Source organism: Euleptes europaea, chromosome 11 (assembly GCF_029931775.1).
Source record: "Euleptes europaea isolate rEulEur1 chromosome 11, rEulEur1.hap1, whole genome shotgun sequence".
Taxonomy (NCBI): Eukaryota; Metazoa; Chordata; class Lepidosauria; order Squamata; family Sphaerodactylidae; genus Euleptes; species Euleptes europaea.
The window spans coordinates 76,851,902-76,879,576 of NC_079322.1; the positions used below are offsets into that span (position 1 = coordinate 76,851,902).

At 48.5% G+C, this 27,675-nt stretch overlaps 1 protein-coding gene across 1 annotated transcript; it reads right to left on the reverse strand.

Annotated features, from left to right (window-relative positions):
• Nucleotides 1-865: 865 nt before the first annotated feature.
• ALS2CL (ALS2 C-terminal like) lies at nucleotides 866-27,675 on the reverse strand. Its single transcript, XM_056857959.1, has 22 exons — nucleotides 27,570-27,675; nucleotides 26,685-26,862; nucleotides 24,629-24,694; nucleotides 22,081-22,246; nucleotides 20,204-20,332; nucleotides 19,962-20,081; nucleotides 19,582-19,649; nucleotides 16,477-16,543; nucleotides 15,743-15,939; nucleotides 14,566-14,631; nucleotides 13,101-13,199; nucleotides 11,703-11,864; nucleotides 10,497-10,608; nucleotides 10,207-10,284; nucleotides 9,160-9,287; nucleotides 7,930-8,103; nucleotides 6,652-6,742; nucleotides 4,997-5,154; nucleotides 3,933-3,995; nucleotides 2,331-2,504; nucleotides 1,425-1,467; nucleotides 866-931 (listed from the first exon to the last, which is right to left on the reverse strand). The coding sequence occupies exons 1-22, from the start codon at nucleotides 27,673-27,675 to the stop codon at nucleotides 866-868; spliced, it is 2,511 nt and encodes an 836-aa protein (XP_056713937.1).

Below are 27,675 nucleotides of genomic sequence, written 5' to 3' on the forward strand. Positions count from 1 at the left end.
TATGTTTGATATTTGCATTGAAGTATTAGTCCATAAGATGGGGGTTATGGGCAGAGACAGACATATGATGATGACATGACCTTCACTGTAAAAAAAAAAAAAGAATCCTAATAAATCGATCGTCTCTTTATTGAGAACATTTAAAAACTTGAGTACAGTTTCTGGTTGTAAAATAAATTCAGCAAAATCCGTCCTGATGGGCATCAGTGTTACAGAAGGAAGAAAAGATTCAGTATCTAGACTTACAGGGTCTGTTTAGAAGGAAGAAAATATAAGTTATGGGGATGTTCACTTTTCTAGTGAAACTGAAGAGCTGGTCAAAAAAATATATCCCCTGATACAAGTGAACGTGCTTGGGGGTGGGGGGGGAAGAGGTATAACAGAAGAAAAAGAGTTGGTTTTTCTATGCCAACTTTCTCTACCTTTAACGAGTCTCAAATGGCTTACAATCTCCTTCCCTTCCTCTCCCCACAACAGACACCTTGTGAGGTAGATGGGGCTTAGAGAGCTGTGACTAGGCCAAGGTTACCCAGCTAGCTTCAGGTGGAGGAGTGGGGAAACCAACCCGGTTCTCCAGATTAGTGTCCGCCACTCATGTGGAGGAGTGGGGAATCAAGCCCGGTTCTCCAGATTAGAGTCCACCACTCTTAACCACTATACCATGCTGGCTCTCATTAATAGTGGAACGATGGGTACCATTCTCAGATCACATGCTGCTGCATCCCAGCATCCTCTGGAGAAAAAACACAAACATCGAGCCCATTTGGTTTAGGGGTATGCCGGGAATCTAACCCTTTCAGCACATGCTCAACCTTCAAGGGGGAAAACCAAGAAGTAAGCATCTGAAACGGCTCCCGACGGAAACTTACATTAGATTCCGTAGACAGTCAGTCGCAGAAAGGAAGCAACGGTCTTTGACGAGAGATCGTCTCTACAAACAGGAAAAAACAAAACACTGTTAACTTTCTTGTGGGGAGATATGAAAGTCCCCATTACATGCAACTCCCTGGAATTCTAGTTAGGGAATTTCAGATAGACCACGCGGCTCGACCAGCAGCTGCAGCAGAACGGCTGAACCAGAACCAGGCAGTTCTCTCTTCTGCCATTTTCCTGTTCAAAAGGGTCCCTCTGAACAGCTCTAATCCCCAGTATGGAAAGAAAACTAGGATGTTAGGTATTTTTGCCCTTTTGGGGGATTAGCCCAGCTCAGAAGGGTCATTTTGATCAGAGAGAGATATTGTAGCCCTACGTCTTAACAGCTAGGTTTTTTTTAACACTTACAGGGTTTTTACACATAAGGAAGCATCCAAAGAATGGCACCCTCTACTTGCAATCTAAAATGATACAGGCTATTCTACCAGGACTCTCATTCCACTAAATGCACACACCAATCCTAAACAGTCAAAGGTGGGAGAACTTCTTACCTGGTGTTTTGTTAGTGTTAGATCTTTGAGGGGCCAAAAATGTCTGTCAATGAGAGAGAGGAAAAAACAGCAAAAGTTTAGCGTGTGTGTGTTGTTGTTTTTTAAAAAAAAAAAAAACATTCTAAACTCACGTGATTATCCAAAACACTGATTTTCATCCTAAAGAGAAGGGAAGGTCCTCTAAGTAGTCAAAGAAGCCCCTGAACAGATGTACAATCTTGCCAGTGAAGTAGTTACAGCCAGCCCATACATCTGTTTGATACAATGCCCAGTGCTAGCAAACTTGTTCCTTTACAATACTACCCAACCAGCTCTTCTGGAAGGGAAATACGCACAAATCCCTCAACGTGTTTGCCCTGTGTTTAAAGAAGAGTTGGTTTTTATACCTTTTATACCTTTAAGGAGTCTCAAAGCGGCTTCCAATCGCCTCCCCTTCCTCTCCCCACAACAGATACCTTGTGAGGTAGGTGGAACTGAGAGAGTTTGGAGAGAACTGTGACTGGCCCAAGGTCACCCAGCAGGATTCATGTGGAGGAGCAGGGAAAAACAAATCCAGTTCTCCAGATCAGAGTCCACCGCTCATGTGGAGGAGTGGGGAATCAAACCTGGTTTTCCAGATTAGAGTCTGCCACTCTTAACCACTACACCACGCTGAACACAATTTACCAGTTATCAGGGGAATATAAAAACTTCATTCTTAGCAGAACTAGTGGTACAAGTCCAATGCATCGTTTTAATAAAGTAACTACCTTTTTTCTAAATTTAGATTTAAGACACATGTGCATTTCATTTCAGTGGCATGCCTGTGCTTTCCCCAAAAAAACTGTCACAACTTGGCACATACTCCTGAGAAGAGAGAATGAGAGACTCATGCAACGAAATATCTCCGTTGTCAGGAACACTCACTTCCGGACATCCAGGAACTCCAGAAGCTTCACATCCGATTCCTGACTCAGATCGACCACCCCCTGGCAGTAGAGGTCATCCTCCTTTTCGTGGTAGAGCATGTACAACATGAAAAGATCCGGGTAGAAACATGGGAGGATGAGGGGCAGGATGGCGTTGGGTCCATTCAGGCTGCTGAACCAAAGAAATGACATCTGTTAATAGAAAAAGCCGGGCACCAACAGTCGCTGCCTTTGCTAGCCAACAGATGAAGGAGACATGGTTCCCCTCCCACTTTTAAAGAGGAAGAGAAGGAGGAGGAGAAGAAGAGTTGGTTTTTATAATCCGCTTTTCTCTACCTTTAGTATCAAAGCAGCTTACAATTGCCTTCCCTTCCCCTCCCCGCAACAAAAACCTTGCAAGGTAGGTGGGGCTGAGAGAGTTCGGAAAGAACTGTGACTAGCCCAAGGATACCCATCAGGCTTCATGTGTAGGAGTGGGGAAACCAACCCAGTTCACCAGATTAGCCTCCGCCACTTATATGGAGGAGTGGCGAATCAAACCCGGTTCTCCAAGTCAGAGTCCACCGCTCAAAACCACTGCTCCTAACCACTACACTACGCTGGCTCTCATGGTGTAGAAGAAGAAGATTTGGTTTTTATATGCTGACTTTCTCTACCTTTTAAGGAGAATCAAACTGGCTTACAATCACCTCTTCTTCCTCTCCCCACAACAGACACCTTGTGAGGAGGGTGGGGCTGAGAGAGTTCGGAGAGAACTGTGACTAGCCCAAAGTCACTAGCTTGGATAGCGTTAACTGCCAGACACCACCCTGCTACAGAGTTATCATTAAGTTAAACAAAGGACCCACAGAGGGTGGGTGGTGGAGGAAAGCACCGGCAAGTCACAACCACCTTAAGGTGACCCCTTGGGGTTTTCAAGGCAAGAGATGCTCAGAGGTGGTTTGCCATTGCCTGCCATTGTGTCATGACCGGGGACTTCCTTGGTGGTCTCTCGTCCAAGTACTAACCAGGCTTGACCCTGCTTAGCTCCTGAGATCTGACGAGATTGGGCTAGCCTGGGCCATCCAGGTCTAGGCAAAAGACATACAGAGGTGGACTGCCACTACCTGCCTCTTGCACAGCAATCCTGGACTTCCTTGGTGGTCTCCCATCCAAGTACTAACCACGGCTGACCCTGCTTAGCTTCCCAGATCTGATGAGACTGGGCTAGCCTGGGCCATCCAGGTCAAGGCAATTAATGATCCCATAAAGGTTTCAAGGCAAGAGACGCTTGGGGGGGGGTTTGCCATTGCCGGCCTCTACGTAGGAAATCTGGACTTCCTTGGTGGTCTCCCATCCAAGTACTAACCAGGGCCGACCTTGCTTAGCTTCCAAGATCTGACTAGCCTGAGCCATCTAGGTCAGGGCTAAGAAGAAAGGATCTACAATTAAGATATCTTGTAGCAGGTGTTTAGAAAAGCCCTGTTTCCCAGGGAGAAACATCAAGAACGTGGCAAGTCTTGTAAACGGAGGACTGGCAGTTCTTTGGGTGGCAGGAGGAATGGTAGAGAGGCAGACCAAAGAGCTCAGTGAGAATCAAGCAACAAGTCCAAAGTTCTACCTGTTCTCCAGGTCTTCAGCGTATGGCCGTCCTTTGCGCTCCGAGGCAAGATGCAGCAAGCCGCTGAGGAGTGTAAAAAGCAAACACAAGTCTCTGTCTGAAGAACACTGAAAACTCACTGAATGTCCATCGCTTCCCCCTTAGAATCGTAGAGTTGGCAGGGACCACCAGGGTCATCTAGTCCAACCCCCTGCACAATGCAGGAAATTCACAACTGCCTCCCCCCACCACACACACACACACACACACACACAGTGACCCCCTACTCCATGCCCAGAAGATGACAACAAAAAAAACCCTCCAGGATCCCTGGCCAATCTGGCCTGGAGGAAAATTCCTTCCTGGCCCCAAAGTGGCAATTGATTGGCCTTACCCTGGGCATGTAAGAAAAGGCCAGGAAAACCAAACACTGACACAACCCTTCCTGCTCTCCTTCCCATGATCTGCCTACATTCACAGAATCAGCCTTGCTGACAGATGGCCATCTAGCCTCTGCTTAAAAACCTCCAAAGAAGGAGAGCCCACTACCTCCTGAGGAAGCCTGGAAGCCTGTTCCACTGAGGAACCGCTCTAACTGTCAGAAGGTTCTTCCTAATGTCTAGACGGAAACTCTTTTAATTTCAACCCACTGGTTCTGGTTCGACCTTCTGGGGCAACAGAAAACAACTCGGCACCCTCCTCTCTATGACAGCCCTTCAAGTACTTGAAGATGGTTATCAAATCACCTCTCAGTCTTCTCCTCTCCAGGCTAAACATACCCAGCTCCTTCAGCCTTTCCTCATAGGACGTGGTTAGCATAATTACTTTGTATCTCGATATAGCCAACCACCTATATACCCCAATATGAGTATGTGCATATTCATGACCCTATAAGAAACAGCGCGAGCATGTGTCAGCTGCATACAGTATATGGGATTATCAGTTTCCTTCAACATACCACAACAAGTGTTACTAGCAGTTTGGCATGAGGTAAGCTTTGCAAGAGGTCAGATGCAAGTCAACCAGATCCCTTGCACCTAGCAAAAAGAAAGGCCCAGACAGCACAGCCATACACAATTACGTACAGGTAGAATTCCCATATCTTCTTGGCATAATGCTTGACCTCCTCTTGCGCCATGGTCAGAAGATGCTTGCTGGCACCCGTCGTTGAGTAGGTGGCCTGGAATGCCAACGTCAGCATCTTCAGCAGCTTTCCTAATGGATGCAGAGAATTCTGGAAAGCCTGAGAGGTACAGAAAAATAAACGCTCAGTGAAAAAGCCAACACCAAATCTGGTGAAAATATGTAACCTCTGAAAAGAATGTGCAAACAAGGACATTCCTTTAGGGTTGCCAACTCTGGGTTGGGAAATTCCTGGAGATTTGGGGGGTGGAGCCTGGGGATGGTGTGTTTTAGGGAGGGCAGGGAACTCAATAGGGTATAATGCCATAGCGTCCATTTTCTCCAGGGAAATGATCTCAATAGTCTGGAGATCAGTTGTTATTCAAGGCGATCTCCAGGCCCCTCTTGGAGGTTGGCCACCCTATTTATGACAGAGACAGTCACACCGCAGCGCTCCCCCGGAGCTTCATGTTTTTATAGGCATGTTAAAAGCAGGGAAAGATCCTGTTTCTCTTAGGGAAAAGTCTTTCAAGCTTCTGTCAAGCTTCAGCTGCCTCCTAACTAAACAATTTACAGGTCAGGAGTCACTTCATGCCTACAATGACCTGGTCTATCCAATATTAAGGATCAGCGTTGAACAGAATTTTCTCCAGGTTATTATTATTTTTTTGCCAGGGAGGGGGGCAAAAAAGCCCAAATCCCCTGCTGTTGCGCTGGCAAACATCTTCATTCTTACTCAAGGGATCCCAGCCAATCAGGAATCACATGCTGGGTGTGATGTCACAACGCCCTAGTGCCAGATTTCGTTACATGCCATCATCAATAGCAAAAGAGGTCCTTCAGAGCCAGGGTTAACAGTCCCTGTGTGGGTTACAAGGGCGATCCTAGCCAATCAGGGACCACTAAGAATTGAACAATCCATAACCATTTTGCAATCCCTTTCCCCACAAATCTCTGGTGCAGAAGAGGTTATGATTTTTTTGCACACACACCCTAAACACACATTTCAGTTCTGCACTCATGAATAGCACGGCCCTAACTCTTCATTTAAATGGCTGCCCAGCCGTGGTCTTAGCAGGAACATCTTGGAGAAGCCGATCTCAGCTTCACCCTTCTACAAATTCACAAAATCACAGCGTAAAAAAATAAGCCCACCATAGCACACTCTAAAAGATTCCCATTGTCCATACGTAAAAAATCCTGAAGAGGAGCTTAACTGGTGAGATCCAATTTCTAGTTCACATTTATCTTGTTTTTTTACAAACATCCATAACACCTCCCAGTGTGTAGACAGCCTGGAGTACTTGGAGAACACATTCGGGTGAAGTGGTAGAGAAGCTTGGAGTTTTACTAGATAATATAGCAGCCCAAAGCTAACAAGCTTTGCTTCATAGGATCAACTGCCTAGGGAGGTGGTGAGCTCCCCCTCACTGGCCGTCTTTAAGCAGAGGCTGGACAAGCACTTGTCAGGGATGTTCTAGGCCGATCCTACATTGAGCAGGGAGTTGGACTGGATGGCCTGTAGGACCCCTTCCAATTCTATGATTCATAGAGTTGGAAGGGACCTCCAGGGTTCCGCCGAGTCCTCCCAGAGAATCAGCACCCATGGGTGACTTACCTGCTCCAAGTAGCATTGCAGGGTCCCCTGCTCCTGATGAACAATTAGTTCTCCAAGGATGTCCACCTTCGCTGGAACCTCTTCGTTCTCTCTAAAGGTCAGAGACAGAAAGACTGAGAACAGGCTGGGGGTTTCTGGGTTTACATGTGTGCGTTTGTATGGCTGTCTGATTGCCCCTTTCGATTCATGAGGATTGCTGTCATTTGTGGCCTCTCCTGATAAGATACAGATTCCTCCTTGTCATCCTCTGAAGGTGTTTTAGGTATGGAGGCACCTACTGCTTCAGCAGCCTGAACTCTCCCTAGAAGCTGAAATGACCAAACTGAGGCTGTTGTACTTTGGTCACATTATGAGAAGACCAGAGTCACTGGAAAAGACAATCATGCTAGGAAAAGTTGAGGGCAGCAGGAAAGGAGGAAGACCCAACAAGAGATGGACTGACTCTGTAAAGGAAGCCACAACCCTCAATTTGCAAGACCTGAACAATGCCATTAACCATAGGAAGTTTTGGAGGTCATTAATTCATAGAGTCACCATAAGTCAGAAGCAGCTTGATGGCACTTAACACAAACACACACAAACACTGAAACACTCTGATTTTATCAGTCAATTTAGGGAGTGGATATGCTTAATGTATCACGACCCAGTAGCAGCAGTCTCAGTGAATGGATGCAGTTCAGAGAAGAGTTGGAATAAAATAATCTGGCAATGAGATGATAGGAAAGCTGATAGAAAGAAAGTAGATTCCTTTTAATGTGGTGTTGGAGGAGAGTGTTAAGGATACCCTGGACCACCAAAAAAACAATTCCTTGGGTTCTAGATCAAATCAAGCCTCAACTGACCCTAGAAGCTAAAATGACTAAATTGGGGCTGTCATACTTTGGTCACATCATAAGACCAGAGTCACTGGAAAAGACAGTAATGCTAGGAAAAGAGGGAGGCAGTAGGAAACGAGGGAGACCCAACAAGAAATTGATCGACTCAAACCAAGAAAGCCACAGCCCTCAGTTTGCAAGACATGAGCAAGCCTGCCAATGATAGGACATTCTGGAGGGTGTTAATTGATGGGGTCGCCATGAGTCAGAAGCGAATTGACAACACTTAACACACGCGCACACACGCTGATGCATGACATACATTTCTACAAGTGTGAACTAGTTACTAACAGGCCCTACTCTGGACCACTGGCCTCATTAGCTATTTGCTCATGAATCTACTAGCCCTACAATTGGGTAAACCCTCTCATGCCCATGCTTGGGGCCATAATCCCCTCTTCACCTTTGGCAAAACAGGTACTCTTGAGACTTCCTCAGCTCTTTGCTGGTCTGGACGTGAAATCCCATGAAGGCCTCCTCCATGTCTCCGCGGCATCCCAAATGGATGAACTCCAGGAACTGGCTGAACACTCCTTCCCATCTCACCTCCACGGGGAATTCCTTCTGACCCAGCTGGCTGGACAAGGAAAGAATAGACTGTTTCGGTTGGCCCTCTTGGATCACACATGTCCGGTCTGTCCCTTGAGGACTGCAGAACCAATGGGCAACTTGGATATGTGAACAAGCCATACATATCAGACAGACACTACATATAAGAATTATACTACTTCAAGGATCCCATTCATATATGGAGTTAGTGGCAGATGCAAGGTTGGCACAGTTAGTTATTGATGGCGGCATTTGAGATCAAGCAACAATGAGAAACTCCCACACTCCCTGGTCTATCACCCACCTCCACTAAGAACCTCAGAAGAGCCCTGCTGGATCAGACCAGTGAAGATCCATCTAGTCTAGCATCCAGTATCATGCAGTGGCCAACCAGTTCCTCTGGAAGTCCAGCAACAGGGCATAGAGGCTGAGACCATCTCTAGATAAGAAGAGCCCTGCTGGATCAGACCAGAGAGGGACCATGTAGTCCAGCATCCCATCTCACATAGTGGCCAACCAGTCCCTCTGGAGGGCCAACAACACGGCATAGAGGCTGATGCCTTCCCCTAAAAAGAACATAAGAACCCTGCTGGATCAGACTAGTGAGGGTCCATCTAGTCCAGCATCCCATCTCGCACAGTGGCCAACCAGACCCTCTGGAGGTCCAACAACAGGGCACAGAGGCCGAGGCCTTCCCCTGATAAGAACCTCAGGAGAGCCCTGCTGGATCAGACTAGGGAGGGTCTGAAATGTGGAGGTTCCCTTTAGTCACCAGGGCTAGTAGCCACTGATTGACCTCTCCTCCATGAATCTGTCTGAGCCATTTTAAAAGCCCTCTAATCTCCAAGCTTAGCCATACAGCAATAAGTCATCCAATGGCAAGCTGCTACCTCTGGATAAATGGTTGGGATATCTGTCCTACCACCAGGAGGCCAAGGTCAGTGCAGAACACAGCTGGAAGCTGGAGGCTTCCAACCTTGAGCTAGAACTAGATTAACACAGGCCCCCTCCCCAATCTCATCTAGAGGTCAACTGCAGCCAAGCAAACACAAAGCCGGGGATCTCGGCCCTCCCTTCTACTCACAGCTTGGTCATTTGCTCATGCGGCTGTTCTCCAGAGGTGTTCAGGATCCCTTGGGTCTGCAGGCCTTGGCTGGATTTGTTGCTGAAGGTTCCTTCCAGGGTGAAGCCATTGGGGAAGGCCAGCTTTCCCTGAAACAAGCCCCAGAGTCACAGTTGAGACGGCATCCAGATCAGAGTTTCAGAGAATAGCCCACACTGCTCTGCAGCAGAAGAGCTAGATTCAAGTCCAGGAGCACATTAGAGACTAACAAGATCCTGGGGGTATGAGCTTTCAAGGGTCAAAGTGGTTTGGAGCGGTTCTCTGATCTGGAGAACCGGATTTGATTCCCCCCTCCTACATATGAAGCCAGCTGGGTGACCTTGGGCTAGTCACAGAGCTCTCTCAGCCCCACCTACCTCACAGGGTGTCTGTTGTTGGGGGGGGGAGAGGTGATTGTAGGCCGGTTGGATTCTCCCTTAAGTGGGAGAAAAAGTTGGCATATAAAAACCAACTCTTCTTTTTATTCTTCAGCAGGTGTCTGCTTCTGGACTCAAGTCTAGCCATCCTGATCAGACCTTTAAATGGTGCTAAGATAAATTTAATTGAGTTCATTTGTATGCACGTATAAAGCAGGAGAGGGGGCTTCTACTCAAAAGGGACATACAGGTGAGAGGAGCAGAGCCCGCGCCCTCTTCTATCTCCCAAACTCTGTTTTTCTCAAAGCCCAGCTGTTACCACAGGTGGGCGGAAAAAATAATTCCTTCTCAGACGTGGCCTTGTTAGTTGTGGTACTTCTCCCTGTACCAGCTCACTTATCAGTGCTTTGAATTTCAGGGGCCAGGTGGCAATCTTGTTTCCCCCAGTTATTCTCCTTCCCCCACAATCATTGCTGTTTTCTGTTTTAAACTTTACTGGTCTTTTTTGAAATTTTGGTTTAACTTGGATTTAGCCATTGCTGAATTGCTGTGTATGACAAAGGGCACATGGACCTCTAAGAATCATTCCGGCCCAGATTTACTCCGTCCAACCCAAGTTTTCCATGCAGGCCGACACCCTCCCCAACCTCACCTTTCCAACAAAAGTTAACTCTGGTGTGAAGTTCCCCTCGTAGACAGAGTCATCTTCCAGGAGAAGAATCCCAGATCCCTGCAGATCGCAAAAGGAACACAGCAAAAGCTCAGAACTTTTCTACTTTGAAACCCGACAACATAACGCTGTTATATTAGGGGCTTGGTCACACATGCACAGGGAGAAAAATTGAAATTGTGCACATAGACCAAATTTAAGTGAGTAGATGAGCAATGCAAACCCAGCAGTTCTGTGTAATTCATTATGAGTGATTCGTTCACAACACTTACCACCATTTTATCCATGTGGAACATCCTTTGATAGCACACCCCAGACTGCATGACCACAATGCCTGGCCCATGTCTCTGGTCTTCGTGCCACATCCCGATGTACCTCTCTGCCCTGAAACACAAGAAGATGATTCCGCACCTGCAGCGACAACCATCCTTACACGAAACCACAGCTGAAGATGTTCGTAATGGGTATCGAATATGGGAAGCCTTCTACTGAGCTGGTCTATCAAGGCACATATTGTCTACTCAGACTGGCAGCGACTCTCCAGGGTCTCAAGTCGAGGTCTTTCACATCACCTGCAACCTCATCCTTTAAACTGGAGATGTCAGGGTTTGAACCTGGGACCTTCTGCATGCCAAACAGATGCTCTTTCATTGAGCCATGACCCTTCACATGAAGCTGCTTTCTTCTGAATCTGACCATTGGTCCATCAAGGTCAGTGTTGTCTACTCAGACATTTCACAAGTTCATTCACATTTTCAGAACAATGGACCCCCCCCCCCCCGGGCTGAATGGGGACACAGGATTCTTATCTCACTCCAGATGCTAATTTGCTGTCCCTGAGCATTTCCCTTCTGCTCTAATCAAGCTGATTACAATATGGTTTGTACCTTTTAAAACACCCCTCCCACTGGGATATAAAGACTCAGAGATCTCCTGGAGGGAGCTCTGACTCTCCACAGCTCATACCCACCCATTCCTCAAAACCATGTTGGTCTCTAAGGCGGACATAACATAAGAAAAGCCCTGCTGGATCAGACCAAGGCCCATCAAGTGCAGCAGTCCATTCACACAGTGGCCAACCAGGGGCCCCTAGGAAGCCCACAAACAAGACAACTGCAGCAGCATTCTCCTGCCTGTGTTCCACAGCACCTGATATAATAGGCCTGCTCCTCTGATCCTGGAGAGAATAGGTATGCATCATGACTAGCATCCATTTTGACTAGTAGCCATGGATAGCCCTCTCCTCCATAAGAACATAAGAAAAGCCCTGCCGGATCTGACCAAGGTCCATCAAGTCCAGCAATCTGTTCACACAGTGGCCAAGCAGGTGCCTCTAGGAAGCCCACAAACAAGACGACAGCAGCAGCATCCTGCCTGTATTCAACAGCACTTGTTTTCACAGGTGCCCCTGGACTCTAACTGCTCTCGTCACCAGAGAACGATCTGAACACAGCACCCTCCAGATCTGCTGGACTTACCTCTCCTCGTCGTCCCAAATGCCATAACCACTTCTTTTGTCATTTTCCCAGTGCCCCGTGTATTTAAATGGGCGCTCGGTACAAGAAGGGCTCTCCAAGATGCCAAACCCATGGCGCAGGTTGTCCTTGAAGTACCCTTTGTAGACCATCTCATTGCCATACCTGGGAAAGAAGAAGAGGAAGAGTTGGCTTATATAGGAGTTTCAAACCAGCTTACAATCACCTTCCCTTCCCCTCCCCACAACAGACACCTTGTGAGGCAGATGGGGCTGAGAGAGTGAGGAGAGAGCTGTGACTGGCCCAAGGTCACCCAGCAAGCTTCATGGGGATGAGTGGGGAATCGAACCCGGTTCTCCAGATTAAAATCCACTGCTCTTAACCACTATGCCACACTGAGATGTTCCCCATTTCGTTTCTGCTTTATATTTGTCTCCTTCTTCGGGGGGTTTTAAACAGTTCTCCTGGCATTACAGCTAATCTCCAGACTGCAGAGATTAGTTCCCATGGAGGAAATGGCAGCTTCAAAAGGTAGATTATATATTCTAGCACAGACAGCACATCTCCACTGAGCTCAGCCCTCTCTAGGAGGGCTTCCATAGAGTTTCCGACAATTCCTAGAGAGGTGTGACATCACTTCTGAATTTTCCATGGAAGTGACATCACCCCATCAATGACAGTTCTCCCCCACATGACAGTTAATGGACTTAAAGCACATGAACACACGAAGCTGCCTTATATGGAATCAGACCCTCAGTCCATCAAAGTCAGTATTGTCTACTCAGACCAGCAGCAGCTCTCCAGGGTCTCAGGCAGGGGTCTTTCTTATCACCTACTGCTTGGTCCTTTTAAATTGGAGGTGCCAGGGATTGAAACAGAGCCCTTCTGCAAGCCAAGCAGACGCTCTATTACTGAGCTGCAACCCCTCCCCATTAAATGGAGATGCCAGGGATTGACCCTGGGACCTTATATATATATGCCAAGTAGATGCTCTACCACTGAGCCACAGGTCCTCCCAAACAGCATAAGACATGAGCACATGAAGCTGCCTTCTACTGAATCAGACCTTTGGTCCATTAAGGTCAGTACTGTCTACTCTGACTGGCAGCAGCTCTCCATGCCGAGGTCTCTCACATCACCTCCTTCATGGTCCTTTATAAATAGAGATGCTGAGGATTGAACCTGGGACCTTCTGCATGCCAAGCAGGTGCTCCACAAACTGAGCCATGGACCCAAAATGAGTCTTTTAAGCAGTTCAACACACAGTGCATGGATGGGGGAGGGAGGAACAGGTTTCTTCCAGGCCCACGACGATTTGCTGACGCACCTGTGGACCCAGGGTGGGAAAGGGGAGAGAGAGAGGACTTTTGCCAAAAGCAGCTATTCTGCAGGATTACTTACTCGCAGATCCCATAACCGCTCATCTTGCCTTCCTGCCAGTGGCACTTGTAACAGTCGTAACGGTCCTCAGACACACGGGGGACGAGGCAGATGCCGAACCTGCGGAGGGAAAGGAGAGACATCAGCTGAAGCCACGTGCCAAGAAATGAGGATGGCTGCCAAAAAAACCATAAGAAAGGCCCTGCTGGATCAGACCAAGGTCCATCATGTCCAGCTGTCTGTTCACAAAGTGGCCAGCCAGGTGTCTCCAGGAAGCCCCAAAACAAGACAGCTGCAGCAGCAGCATCCTGTCCATAGCACCCAAGATAATAGGCAGGCTTCTCTGATCCTGGAGAGAATAGGGATGCATCATGACCAGTATACATTTTGACTAGTAGCCATGAATACCCCTTTCCTCCATGAATATGTCCACTCCCCTCTTAAAGCCTTCCAAGTTGGCAACCATCACCACATCCTGGGGCAGGGAGTTCCGCCATTTAACTATGTATGGTGTGAAGAAATGCTTCCTTTTATCAGTTTTGAATCTCTCACCCTCCAGCTCCAGCAGATGACCCTGTGTTCTAGTATTATGAGAGGGAGAAAAGCTTCTCCCTGTCCACTCTCTCCAAACCAAGCATAATTTTCTAGACCTCGATCATATCTCCCCTTAAGCGCCTTCTTTCCAAGCTAAACAGCCCTAAGCTTTTTAACTGCTCTTCATAGGGAGGTTGCTCTAGTCCCCTGATCATTTTGAGTTGGAAGCAATGTTGGAAACCATGTAGTCCAATGCAAAAAACCTCAAAAGCAATAGCGCCAGTCCCCATAGGGCTGTCCAAGAATGGACTGTTCCCTCCACCTAGGGAATTAAACATCTTGTCCACGGCTCTTACTGTTCAGATGGTCTTCCCAGCTTCAACCAAGATCCTCTTTCCTATTGCTTCAGCTCATTAGATCTAATTTTCAGGGTTCCCATTTGCCTGCTTACGCCATGAGACCTCCAGGTAATTGCAGCCTATGCCCACAAATGCTCAACTGATTGGTGGGTGGAAACTGGGGCCGAAGTGGAGGAAGGCATGCAATCATCCTGGGGAGACACATTAAAGAGAAAAGTAAGGTCTTATCTACTTACAGCAAATTCTAAACATAGAGTTCCTGACAAGTCCTAGAACTCCCCGGAAGTAGCAAAAGGGAGTGCTAAGAAATTGCAACGCTGGTACTTCTAGGAATTGCCAGGAACTCCATGGTCAGAACTTTCCATAAGTAGATGAGGCCTTATTTTTCTATTCAGTTTTTCTCCTGGGACGCTGCCCCCCAACCTCCCCCCCAAACCAGGAGTTTGGTGCACCGTTTGCACTTCGAAGAGCTACCATGCATTAACTTCAAGTCGAGTTACGTGCTATACTCATTGATTGTTTGGAAGAACATTTCCAATGGATGGGAGGAGGAGGACAAGAGAAGATGGTTCCACAGTACAGCTCCTCCTTACCCATGTTCCAAGCCGTCCTTGAAGTCGCCAACATAGTTCCGGCCGTCTGGCCAAGTCAGGGTCCCCCTGCAATTCACAAAGGCTTGTGAGAACACATGTCAAGGAACAGCTGCATGGAAGATGACAGAAATTTTTTTAATGCAGTGTTAGCAGCAAAAGGAGGGAGAGAGGGCACAATTGCAAGACCCACTGGAGTTGAGTGAACCCCCTCCTCAGGCAGGATTCAGCAGCTAACCACAATGTAAGAGAGAGCAAGGAAGTTCTCTGTGCTGAGCTTAGGGTTGCCAACCTCAAAGGTAGGGCCTGGAATTCTCCAAGAGTTACAACGAGGGTCGCCAGCCTCTGGGTGGTGGCTGAAGATCTCCTGGGATTACAACGTTTCTCCGGGATACAGGGGTCAGTTCCCCTGGAGAAACTGGCCGCTTTGGAAGGTGGACTCTACGGCATCGTGCCCATTTAAAGTTCCTCCCCTCCCCAAACCCTGCCCTCCTCAGCCTCCACCCCCAAAATCTCCAGGTATTTCCCAACCCAGTGCTGGCAACCCTAACTTGCAGCTCATCTCCAGGCGACGGAGATCAGTGCCCCGGGAGAAAATGACAGCTTCGGAGGGTGGACTCTATGGCATCACATCCCCAGCTAAGCAATGTGGCTCCAGCTATCTGGAAAGGGCAACCTGAGGAGAGAGGAGCCCCCTCCCTGCAGATCTTCAGGAGAAGCCGAAAAGCCTGCCTGTTTGCCAGGGATTTTGAGGGGATTTGAATGGCGGGAACCTTTCCAGTGGGGGAGAGAACTGGGGTTTGCTGTTCTATTTTTGGTTTTATACTGAAAATGTTTTTAACTATTATTGTAAGTTCCTTGCACCATTAGGTCCAAAAAAAGTGTCTACAGTGGTTGCTAAACTCTTGCACAAATGGATTCCTCTCCCGCGAGTTCGCCTTCTATTTCTGGTTGCCCTGGCAATAGGAAACTGGAAACGCTGTCCGAACCATCCTGAGAGTTTGGGAAGGATTTTCAGGTCAGGAAAGAAAGAGAAGACATGGGCATGGAGTAGGGGTCACTGCGGGCGTGGGGAGGAGGCAGCTGTGAATTTCCTGCATTGTTCAGGGGGTTGGACTAGATGACCCTGGTGGTCCCTTCCAACTCTATGATTCTAAGACCAGGAAAGCACCGGACTTACTTGCCATGGGGCCTACCCAGACACCATTCTCCGTCGTAAACGGCATTCTTCAGCCTCCCCTCAGCCCTGAAAGTGAACGAGAAGTGGCGGCAGCTTGAAGGGTCGCTCCCTTCACTGTCTCTGCTCCACAAAGGGAAGTCCCTCTTCCCGTTCAGGGCCTGGCGCACCGCCTGGTTCACCTTCCACTGCCAAACAGCCTGCAGGAGCAAGGGAAAGCCATGAAAACAGTCCAAAAAGGAAGGTCAAACTGTAGGGTTGTGCCTAGGACCTTCTGCATGCCAAGCAGATGCTCTACCACTGAGCCACAGCCCATCCCCAAGGACTTCCTATCCTAGATCCAATCCGAGAGAGAAAGGTCTTTTATGCATGGCTGTTTCTCTTGCAGTCACCCTTCCAACGACCTAGGGTCTTTCTGTTGAGTATGCATGCCGTTCCTGACCGTCAGAGGTCGCCTCCCTCTCCCCCTTCAATTCCCCGCATTATGCCTGCGTTTTCAAATTCGAGATAAAACCGGTCTCCAAAAACATGGGCAAAAGGCGGGGAATTGCAGGGGGGGAACAAGGCAACCTCTGCTGGCCAGAAACAGCATGCACAATCAAAACAAAGACACGAAGCCTTCGGAGGGGTGACGGCGTGTGAAACAGCCGTGCATAAAAGACCAAAGACAAAAAGAATGAGAATAACTCAAGATTTCAATATCCATTTCTTTATCTCTCTAGCCGACAGCCACTTACCCGTGCTTTGGGGTCTTTGGCCAGGAGGAAAAACTCGTCCTCCGGGGCAGCGATGCGGACAGCATACCTGCGGGCAAAAGCAGCAAATGTACTTTAGCGAAGGGCAAACGTGGGATCCGTTGGCCACCAACTAGACAAAAGTCCCCCGCCACTTCCAAACTGAAAACAGAAGAGGACTGCTATCACACAACACGAATGCCGCACCCTAATTACGGATGCTCAAATCAAGCGCAAGCTATGCGTGCCATTTCCACTACAAACCACAACTAACCTGAGCCATGTGCTAATTAATGAGCAAATGCTTCAGTCTGCTTCCGCCTAACATAGGGGTGAAGGGAAGAGGCGCTCACCCATCTTTAGAAAAGCTTTGAAATGCATCTAACTGCTGCTTTTCCCCCCTTTATTATCTTTGCCTTCATCATCACCACCCTCAATCTAGATTTAAGCTGTAAACCCCTGGGGGCAGGGATTTCTTTTGACTTGCATTCCTTGCGCAAAATTCCTTGCCCAGAGGAATCCCTTGTCCAGAGGAGGGCAACAAAGATGGTGAGGGGTCTGGAGACCAAGTCCTATGAGGAAAGGTTGAAGGAGCTGGGTATGTTTAGGCTGAAGAGGAGAAGACTGAGAGGGGATATGATAACCATCTTCAAGTACTTGAGGGGCTGTCATATTGAGGATGGTGCCGAGTTGTTTTCTCTTGCCCCAGAAGGTCGGACCAGAACCAACGGGTTGAAATTAAATCAAAAGAGTTTCCATTTAGGAAGAATTTTCTAACAGTTAGAGCGGTTCGTCAGTGGAACAGGCTTCCTTGGGAGGTGGTGAGCTCTCCTTCCCGGGAGGTTTTTAAGAAGAGGCTAGATGGTCAGCAGTGCTGATTCTATGACCTTAGGCAGATGATGAGAGGGAGGGCATCTTGGCCATCTTCTGGGCATGGAGCAGGGGTCACTGGGGGAGTCGGGGTGGGAGGTAGTTGTTAATTTCCTGCATTGTGCAGGGGGTGGACTAGATGACCCTGGTGGTCCCTTCCAACTCTAAGGTTCTATGTTTCTAAAATGTATACTTATGGATTTGCATAAGTTAATTACAAAAAAATCACAAAATCACACAAGGTTAGAAGAGACCATAAGGGCCATCGAGTCCAACCCCCTGCCATGCAGGAACCCACAATCAAAGTGCTCCCGACAGATGGCCAGTTAGTTAGTCCTGACCTGGATATCCAAGGCTAGCCAGCTCTCATCAGATCTCGGAAGCTAAGCAAGGATGCCCATGATTAGGACTTGGATGGGGGACCATCAAGGAAGTCCAGGGTCGTTACGTAGAGGCAGCCACCTCCAAAGTCTCTTGCCTTGAAAACCCCATAACGGGTCGCCATAAGTCCACTGCAACTTGATGGCACTTTCCACCACCAAATAGCAAGAACATCTGACAGGCCTTTGAAGACATTTAATGTTTTGTGTTGGCTTTTAAATTTTTCCAATTTTAAAAACTGACTTTATTTCTGAAAAAAATCTTATTTGCATATATCTACTTGGCAAATGCAATGATGCCGTTTTACAAACCAGAAAAGAAGGGCTCACCGAATCCATCTTCTGTTTGAAGATGCCAAGTGAACCCCGTAACACCACACCCAACCCCCTTGCCAAAAATTAAAGAAAAGTCTGAATAGTATGCACGGGGGCCAGAGATATGTCTCTGGCATGCTCTAAAATACTTGGAAGGAGGTCACAAGAGAGAGGGGAGGCATTTTCCACAGCAGAACTTACAGCCGCATCTCCCTCTTCCGCCAAAACTTGATTCCAAAGCAGCTCACAGGAACAGAAAACCAACACACGCAAAAATGTCAACGTTCAGTGCAAATATTCAGTGGAGCAAAAGTTCCCAGGTGGAAATGAATCGAGGCACAGTCGCAACAAAGGTCTACGACAAGACTTCCAACACTGTCAAATAATCCCAAATGGCAAGCTTTGAAGTTGCCCAAAAGGGAGAGGGAGAAAGAAGAGAAGAAGGAGAAGGAGTTGTTAAATCTCCAACACATCCTATATTTCCTTTTAAGACTTTTCAGGGCTTCTCTGTCATGCCCCGAAACAGACACAAGACAGAGAAGCCCTCAATCTACTCTACAGCCTGAAAAGTCTTGAAAGGAAATATAGGATGTGTTGGAGATTTGATTGGACAAGATGGTGCTGGGTGTAAAATGGGGTTTCAAGACCTCACCTAGAGTATTGTGTTCAGTTTGGGGGACTACAATTTAAGGATGTAGACAAGCTGGAACGTGTCCAGACGAGGACAACAAAAAATGGTGAGGGGTCTGGAGACCAAGCCCTAAGAGGAATGGTTGAAGGAGCTGGGTATGTTTAGCCTGAAGAGGAGAAGACTGAGAGGGGACATGATGACCATCTTTAAGTACTTGAAGGGCTGTCATAGAGAGGATGGTGCCGAGTTGTTTTCTGTTGCCCCAGAAGGTTGGACCAGAACCAGTGGGTTGAAATTAAATCAAAAGAGTTTCCGTCTAGACATTAGGAAGAATTTTCTAACAGTTAGAGCAGTTCCTCAATGGAACAGGCTTCCTCGGGAGGTGGTAAGCTCTCCTTCCCTGGAGGTTTTTAAGCAGGGGCTAGATGGCCATCTGTCAGCAAAGCTGATTCTATGTCCTCAGGCAGATCATGAGAGGGAGGGCATCCTGGCCATCTTCTGGGCATGGAGTAGGGGTCACTGGGGGTGTGGTGGAGGTAGTTGTGAATTTCCAGCATTGTGCAGGGTGTTGGACTAGATGACCTCGGTGGCCCCTTCCAACTCTATGATTCTACGTACTAAAGGTTGCAGGGATAGAGAAGCAAAAAATGGCTACACTTCCCTGGAGAATATAAAGGCAATCATTAGTTGGATGCTTCCTTAACACTTATATAAGGACGTGCAGGTCTCTTCATAACAGGAAGTTAGCGCAGCTAAGAACTTAAGCCAGGAAGCCTGCCTCCCACTCCGTTAGCTAGATGGCTCTAAGCCTGTATTGCCCGCAGGACACGAGAATTACTGAGGAAGGCTTCACACTCGGCAGAAGAGAGCAGGAAGAATACCAGACAAGGGGAACGAAGAATGTCCACTTACTTCCCCGTTTCTCTCTCGGCGGCGTCTACCCACACAAGCTTCAGATCAAAACTTTGGATACTGCTCCCCTGGGAAGACACACGTTCAAATAAAAGGTCAGAATTTCAAAGATGTCCACAGACTCAGAAAGACTGGGGACCCCTGATACATACTTCCAACTATGCTACCAACCATACGTTGATATTGTTATCATGGTTCTTTCCCCACCCCTCACACACCCAGAGGATCCCACTATGTGGTGAAGAAAAGCACTAAAGCCCTGTTAAAAAGATTTCTAGCCCCCTCAGAGATACTCTACTCCAAGCTAGTCAGGAAAGGCTACCTTTCTACTCATTGGCCAAACAGTCAGGGTTCCTGCTTTCCCACTTGCTACGTCTCACCTGGATCAGCACCAGGATGTCGTTGAAGAGCAGAACGCGGTCAGACCGGCCCGTGCTGGAAAAGACGGCAAGATTTCGGCTGTCTTCTAGCAACCTCCGCTCAGGAGTACACAGCACGTCCTGAAAAAAATGAAGACGAAGTTGTTTTCACCGCTTCGTGATACGCTTCGGATGCTCCGAACAGTGGGGAACGCTTGAATTGCAGAACCCACAAGCTGCTAAGCATTCTCTCTCTCACACACCGTGAATTTGTGTCCCAGGGATTTCCAAAGGCTTTTGGTCAGACAAGCTTCATCCAAGACTTGCCTCACGAAGGACTGCAGCTTTGCAAACTTGTTGGTCGCATCAGCGATTGCTTCATTCTCAGGGCACTGTCAGGAGGAAAAAGGTACAGCCCTTCAGTACTTGCCAGGCATCCAAGGGGAGATCCTACAAGCCTCGGTTTCTCCCCTCCCACAGCAGCGGCGGAAGAGGAGGAGGAAGAGGTGGAGGAAGAGGAAGAGTTGCTGACTTTCTCTACCTTTTAAAGACTCAAACTGGCTTACAATCGCCTTCCCTTCCTCTCCCCGCAACAGACACCTTGTGGGATAGGTGAGGCTGAGACAGTTTAGAGAGAACTGTGACTAGCCCAAGGTCGCCCAGCTGGCTTCATGTGGTGGAGTGGAGAATCGACTAGTAGGCCCTGATAGACCTCTCCTCCATGAATCTGTCTAACCTCCTTTTAAAGCTACCCATGGGCGAAAATGCATGGTTGCTTTAGCATCCTTTATTCCGTTTCAGCCAGGATCGAAGGCACGTTGGGTGAAATGCATGCGTTCAATCCTGGCTGAATCTTGGCTGAACGAGCATGTATTTTCGCCCTATGCCTCTGGCCATCACTGCATCCTCTGGCACTCAATTCCAGTGTTGAGTTACTCACTGAGTAAAGAAGTGTTTCCTTGTGACTGTCCTGAATCTATTTCCCAACAATTTCATTGGGTGCCCACGAGTTCTAGTATTATGGGAGGTGGTGGTGGGGGGAACCTTCAGGTGGTATTTTGGGTTGAGAGAGAAACATGACACTAACAAAGGAGATGTGTCAGGGCGAGGGAAAAGCTCGGGGGAGGGATGACCAGGTGGGCTAGGGTTGCCACCCTCCAGATGGAACCTGGAGATCTCCTGGAATTACAACTGATCTCCAGACGACAGAGATCAGTTCTCCTGGAGAAAACGGCTGCTTTGGAGGGCGGACCCCATACCATTATACCATTCTGAAGTCCCTCCCCTCCTCAAATCTTGCCTTCCCAGCCCCCACCCCAAATCTCCTAGAATTTCCCAGCCCAGACTTGGCAACCCTAAGGATGGCAGCTCTACAATACAAAAATAAACTACAAGAGAGGACAGGATTTCCCTTCCCCTGCAGGCCCTGCTTATAGAATGAAGATTAAGAAGCATTTGGTCTTGGGGCAAACGGGACAGCCAAGTGCAGTGGGTTAGGAAACAGGGTTGCCAACCTTACAGCACTAAAGTTGCAAGACACCATCAGTCATGGTCAATTCCAGCACATTTCCAAGACGCAAAAAGGGAAGTCCGGTTTCTGACCCTTTTCAAGACACTTTCTTCAGTTGCAAACAGATACACGCCTGAGTGAAATTGACCAATTGGTGCTTAATGATCCTTCGTTGCAATCCTGTACGATTGCTTCTTTGGCACTTTATGCCTAAATCGTTTAAGTGGAGACGCTACCCAGCAGTCTTCCATGCATCTGCTATGTGTGAGTCCTTACAATGTGTGTGTGTGGGGGGAGATCGGAACAGCTCAGAGAACAGCTGAGACACTGTGTGCCCCCCCCCCTAAAAAACCTAGTTAGGTGAGCCATAGTGGAACCAGATGGAACCCACTTTACTAGGATTACCAACCTCCAGATGGTGGCTGGAGATCTCCCAGCATTACGACTCATCTCCAGACTAAAGAGATAGTTCCCCTGGAGGAAATGGCTGCTTAGGAAGGTGGACTCCGTGGCATTACACCCTGCTGAGGTCCCTCCCCTCCCCAAACCCCGCCCTCCCCAGGCTTCACCCCAAAATCTCCAGTAATTTCCCAACCCAGACTTAGCAACCCTAGTTAGGAGGTCCGGTACCTGGCCAGCAGATCCCTTGAGCTTGGAGAGGATGAGGCTGTATTGCTGGAGCTGATCCCGGAAGGGCTTGTGGAGCACCGTGTGGAGAGCCACGGCTACCGAGGCGTCCAAGGAGAAGTCGGCTAGGAACTGCTGCAGGGCTGGCTTGTGTGACTTCCAGACCTCACTGCCAACATCCACAATACACATGAAAACATGAATCGGCCTTATACTGAATCAGTCCATCAAGGTCAGTATTGTCTACTCTGACTGGCAGCTGCTCTCCAGGGTCTCTGGCAGAGATCAGATTATGAGAGGGCAGAAAGGGTTGTGACAGTGTTTGGCTCTCGTGGCCCTTTCTTACATGCCCAGGGTAGTGCCAATCGCCCCTTTGGGATCAGGAAGCAATTTTCCTCCAGGCCAGAACAGCCAGGGATCGTCAAGGGGTTTTGATTCTTCCTTAAGTGGCGGAGAAAGTCGGCATATAAAAACCAACTCTTCTTCTTCTCGATTGCAAGCTTATGCAGGGCCGCTTCCAAGATCCACGCCTCATTACACAAGTGCTTTTGAAACATGCCAAAACATCAAGCAGAGACTTGCTGTCTTATCCCAGTACCCCATCTGCACGCACCCTGCTTCTGTGCCAAAGAAGCCTTGTGGCTGAGATTCACGTGCATGCTCTACTTAAGAGCAGGCTTGACAGGTGTTCAGCCACCGCCAGCACCCTTGGGTCAGGAAGGGCTTGTGGTGGCCACAACAGGTGGGCCAGTCAAAGAATCATAGACTTGGAAGGGACCATCAGGGCCATCTAGTCCAATCCCCTGCACAAGACAGGACATTCACAACTACCTACCCCCCACACACCCTTAGTGACCCCTACTCCATGCCCAGAAGATGGCCAAGATGCCCTCCCTCTCATGATCTGCCCAAGGTCACAGAACCAGCATTGCTGACAGATGGACATCCAGCCTCTGCTTAAAAACCCTCCACGGAAGGAGCGCTCACTGCCTCCCGAGGAAGCCTGTTCCACTGAGGAACCGCTCTAACTGTTAGAAAGTTCTTCCTAATGTCTAGACGGAAACTCTTTTGATTTAATTCCCATGGGACTTGTCCACAAGACCACCTTAGGAAACTCGTCCTCCAACACTTCCCTTCTTTCAGCGAAATCCACTGCACAAGCCGAGATTCCAGACTCTCCTGTTTACTTGATAGCCACTTATGGCAAGCTGGAAGCCGGAAGGCAGGTCATGGCCACCACGCCAAGGGAAGGGCTCCAACAGGGTGGCAGAACGTGCCCTCGAGTTGTAATCCAAGCCCAAATACTAACCAGACTTGACCCTCCTTAGCTTCCGAGATCTCGCGAGATCAGTCTAGCCTGGGCCATCCGGACCAGGGCAAGAGACGGAGGCCATTTATGAATGGCTGTTTCCTCCTGCCGACTATTTCAGGTGTTCGCCCTGATTATGCTTGCATTTTCCGACCGTCAGAGGTCACCTCGCTCTCCCTGCGCATTTCCACGCATTTTGCCCGCATTTTCTGAATCTGTGTTTAGCCAGCATCCAGAAAACACAGGCGAAACGCACAGGGAGAACGAGGTGGCCTCTGGTGGTCAGAAAATGCAAGCATAATCAAAGCAGTCAGCGGGGTGACCACAAGGAAACAGCCATGCGTAAATGGCCGGACAGAGGTGGTTTGCCATTACCTGCCTCTGAGTAGCAACCCTAGACTTTCCATCCAAGTACTAACCGAGACCAACCCTGCTTAGCTTCCAAGATCCAACAAGATTAAGAAGATTATAATGTGCCTTGTCATGTCTGCATCCTGTTTCCTTTCTCTGCAACACCCCTCCCACCTTCAAACTGGGATATAAGGACTCAGGAGACCTCCATTCCTACTTGCCTCTGTCGAAGGGAGCTTTGACTCTTGAAAGCTCATATCTGGAAAAATCTTTTTGGTCTCTAAGGTGCTACTGGACTCTAACATACATGAAGACATGACGTTGCCTTATACTGAATCAGACCCTTGGTCCATCAAAGTCAGTATTGTCTACTCAGACCGGCAGCGGCTCTCCAGGGTCTCAGGCAGAGGTCCTTCACATCACTTACCTGCCTAGTCCCTTTAACTGGAGATGCCAGGGTTTGAACCTGGGACCTTCTGCATGCTGAGCAGATGCCCTACTACTGAGCCACAGCCCCTCCCCAAATGAACTCATGAAGCTGTCTTCTACTGAATCAGACCCTTGGTCCATCAAAGTCAGTACTGTCTACTCAGACCGGCAGCGGCTCTTCAGGATCTCAGGCAGAGGTCTTTCACATCACCTACTTGCCTAGTCCCTTTAACTGGAGACGCTGTGGATTGAGACACTGGGACCTTCTAAATGCCAAGCAGAGGCTCTACCACTGAGCCACAGTCCCTCCCCAATCTCACTCTTCCTCACTGTGGGGAGATGCAGCAAGATGAACCTGTTCTTCAGCAGCACCATAGCCCTTCTACCAGTTCCAACCATCCCATTTTCTTATAGAGAAGAAATATGACTGAGGCAGCTGATCCTCTAAGAACCGTCGCTCACCTTTTATTCGTGGCAGCATGCTCAAACCCCTGGACTGCAGCATAGCTGGCAAAAGTGGAAAAATACCTGTTGAAAAAATATATTAAGACCAATGTTATGTCACCCGTTAGATCAGATACAAAAGAGGCCGGAGAACTTGTGTGTGGGACCGTCCGGGGAGACCATAGCACATCTTGAAGACACCGAAGTGGGAGGAAGGTGGGAAAGCAAAGCGTGGGCTGGAAGGCATACACTCTACCAACTTGGGAGGTTTTTAAGCAGAGGCTGGATGGCCACCTGACAGCAAGGCTGATTCTGCGAACTTAGGCAGATCGTGAGAGGGAGGGCAGGAAGGGTTGCGTCAATGTTTGGTTCTTGTGGCCCTTTCTTGCAAGCCCAGGGAAATGCCGATCGATCACCACTTTGGGGTCAGGAACCAATTTTCCTCTGCGCCAGATTGGCCAGGGATCTTGGAGGTTATTTGCCTTCCTCTGGGCACAGAGCAGGAGTCACTGGGGAGTTGGGAGGAAGGTAGTTGTGAATTTCCTGCATTGTGCAGGGGGTTGGACTAGATGACCCTTGAGGTTCCTCCCAGCTTAATGTTTCTAACTGTGCTGAAGGCAAGGGGGTTTGGATCAGGGCCTGGACCAGAATCCTCTGGGGATCCCCTTTGCCATACACCACCATGGGATCTGAGATGGATGGAACGTGGGTATTCATGTAAAATAAAAGCAAGACTTTCCCACGGCCAGAATTCTGCCAAGAAAGGCTTTGCCAGTTTATCTCTTTCAAACATTTCTATGCCACCATTCCACCCCAAAGCAGATTGGCTAATGTCCAGGGTCCAGACCAGGAGGTCCACCCATGCACATAACTACATGCTCTCTGACGGTAGGAAGACATCTCTCCCATGGTTTCAGAGATCAGGGCAAGGACAAACCCGGGCCCAGGCCAGAAGGGAAAACAGCAGCTGAGAAAGGCAATCACCTCTCCCCAAAACAGAGAAAATTGTCTTTTTTTAAAGGAGGGAATGGTCCTTTTCTATGAGAAATTTAATATATTTTTGTAAGCCACGCAGTGACTTTGGGACAGATGAAAACTATTCTGGTCTCATTTAATGTTGAGGTTCGTTTTTAATGTTTTACTTCTACCCACTCCCCAATCAAGTAGTAGTTTAACTTCTGCCCCCTCCCCAAACAAAAACCTCTACAAAATAACAACATAGTTGTCTGGATGTTAAGATCACATGGAGAGGTCCTCTTAAGAACATAAGAAAAGTCATGCTGGATCAGACCAAGGCCCATCAAGTCCAGCAGTCTGTTCACACAGGGGCCAACCAGGCGCCTCTAGGAAGCCCCCATGAAGCTGCCTCATACTGAATCAGACCTTTGGTCCATCAGAGTCAGTACTGTCTACTGCAGCGGCTCTCCAGAGTCTCAAGCTGAGGTCTTTCACATCACCTTCTTGCCTAGTCCCTTTAACTGGAGATGCCGGGGATTGAACCTGGGACCTTCTGCATGCCAAGCAGAGGCTCTAACACTGAGCCACGGCCCCAAACAAGACAACTACAGCAGCAACATCCTGCCCATGTTCCACGGCAGCTAATATCATAGCCATGGTCCTCTGATATCAGAGAGAATAGGGATGAATCATGACTAGTATCCATTTTGACTAGTAGCCATGAATAGCCCTCTCCTCACTGAACATGTCCACCTCCCTCTTAAAGCCTTCCAAGTTGGCAGCCATCCCCACATCCTGGGGCAGGGAGTTCCACCATTTAACTATACTTCCTTTTATCTGTTTTGAATCTCTCATCATTCACCATTCAGCTACAGCAGATGACCCCACATTCTGGTATTATGACAGAGAAAAGCTTCTCCCTGTCCACTCTCAACATATCACGCATCATTTTATAGACCTCTTTCATATTTCCCCTTAACCGTCTCCTTTCTAAGCTAAACAGCCCTAAGTGTTTCAGCCACTCCTCATAGGGCAGTTGCTCTTGAGTTCCTGCAAGCAGAAAGGCAGCTAATAAATGCTTTAAATAAACAAAGAAGCCAATAGGTGTTTTACTCACTGGACATATTGATCAAGGAACAAGTCTGCTTTCCAGATGAGGTAGAAATCTTGGGCACTGATGCATTCTGAAGCGCTGAAGGTTTGTTTCAGGGATCTGCAGCCCTCTTCTGTCAAGTCCCAGAGAACGTGGAAATGGTCATTCAGTCGCAAGAAGACATCCAAATTCTCAAAGGAGCCTGGGGGGGGGGGGCAGAAAGAGAACACGCTATCAAGTCCCCGGTAGTTCCACTGCTTCAGCTACAGGAGGGCAGATTTTTGGTAGACTGTCATGATAAATTTATCAGTGGATGGAAAAGTTTGACAGTGGAACCAACCGCTGAGGGACCAGGCAAGCTTTCCGCTCATGGAAGGTATCAGAGCAGAGGCTGGACTAAGAGAGTTTCTGTCCCAATAAATCTTTCCAAAACCATAAATAAATAAAAATAATTTTCTAGGGACCAGAAAATTGGGATTTGTTCTGCTCAAAAGCGATGACTAAGAGGAGGAGGAGGAGGAGGAGGAGGAGGAGGAGGAGGAGGAGGAGGAGGAGGAGGAGGAAGAGAAGAAGAGGAGTTGGTTTTTATATGCTGACTTTCTCTACCACAAGGAAGAATCAAACCAGCTTACAATCCCCTTCCCTTCCCCTCCCCACAAAGGACACCCTGTGAGGTAGGTGGGGCCGAGAGAGCTCTGAGAGAGCTGTGACTAGCCCAAGGTCACCCAGCTGGCTTCCTGTGTAGGAGTGGGGAAACCAATCCAGTTCCCCAGATTAGCCTCCGCCGCTCATGTGAAGGAGTGGGGAATCAAACCCGGTTCTCCAGATCAGAGTCCCCCGCTCCAAACCACGACACCACGCTTGCTCCCATTGAGTCCATCCCAAGATTCCTATCACCCCCATCCTCACCTGACTGCAACAGGGGCGCAAGGATGACGCTGTTGATCCGTGCCAGGTATGCAGAGAACGTTTCCTCGGTCCTTAGCAACAGGCTCGCCACTTCCACGATGCTCAT

Coding starts and splice junctions, on each gene's coding strand:
- ALS2CL (XM_056857959.1), bottom strand. CDS start 27,675: ATGAGCATCGTGGAAGTGGCGAGCCTGTTGCTAAGGACCGAGGAAACG. Junction 22,247..24,628: donor CATGCTGCCACGAATAAAAG/GTGAGCGACGGT, acceptor GGATGTTGGCAG/TGAGGTCTGGAAGTCACACA. Junction 3,996..4,996: donor AAGATATGGGAATTCTACCT/GTACGTAATTGT, acceptor TACACTCCTCAG/CGGCTTGCTGCATCTTGCCT.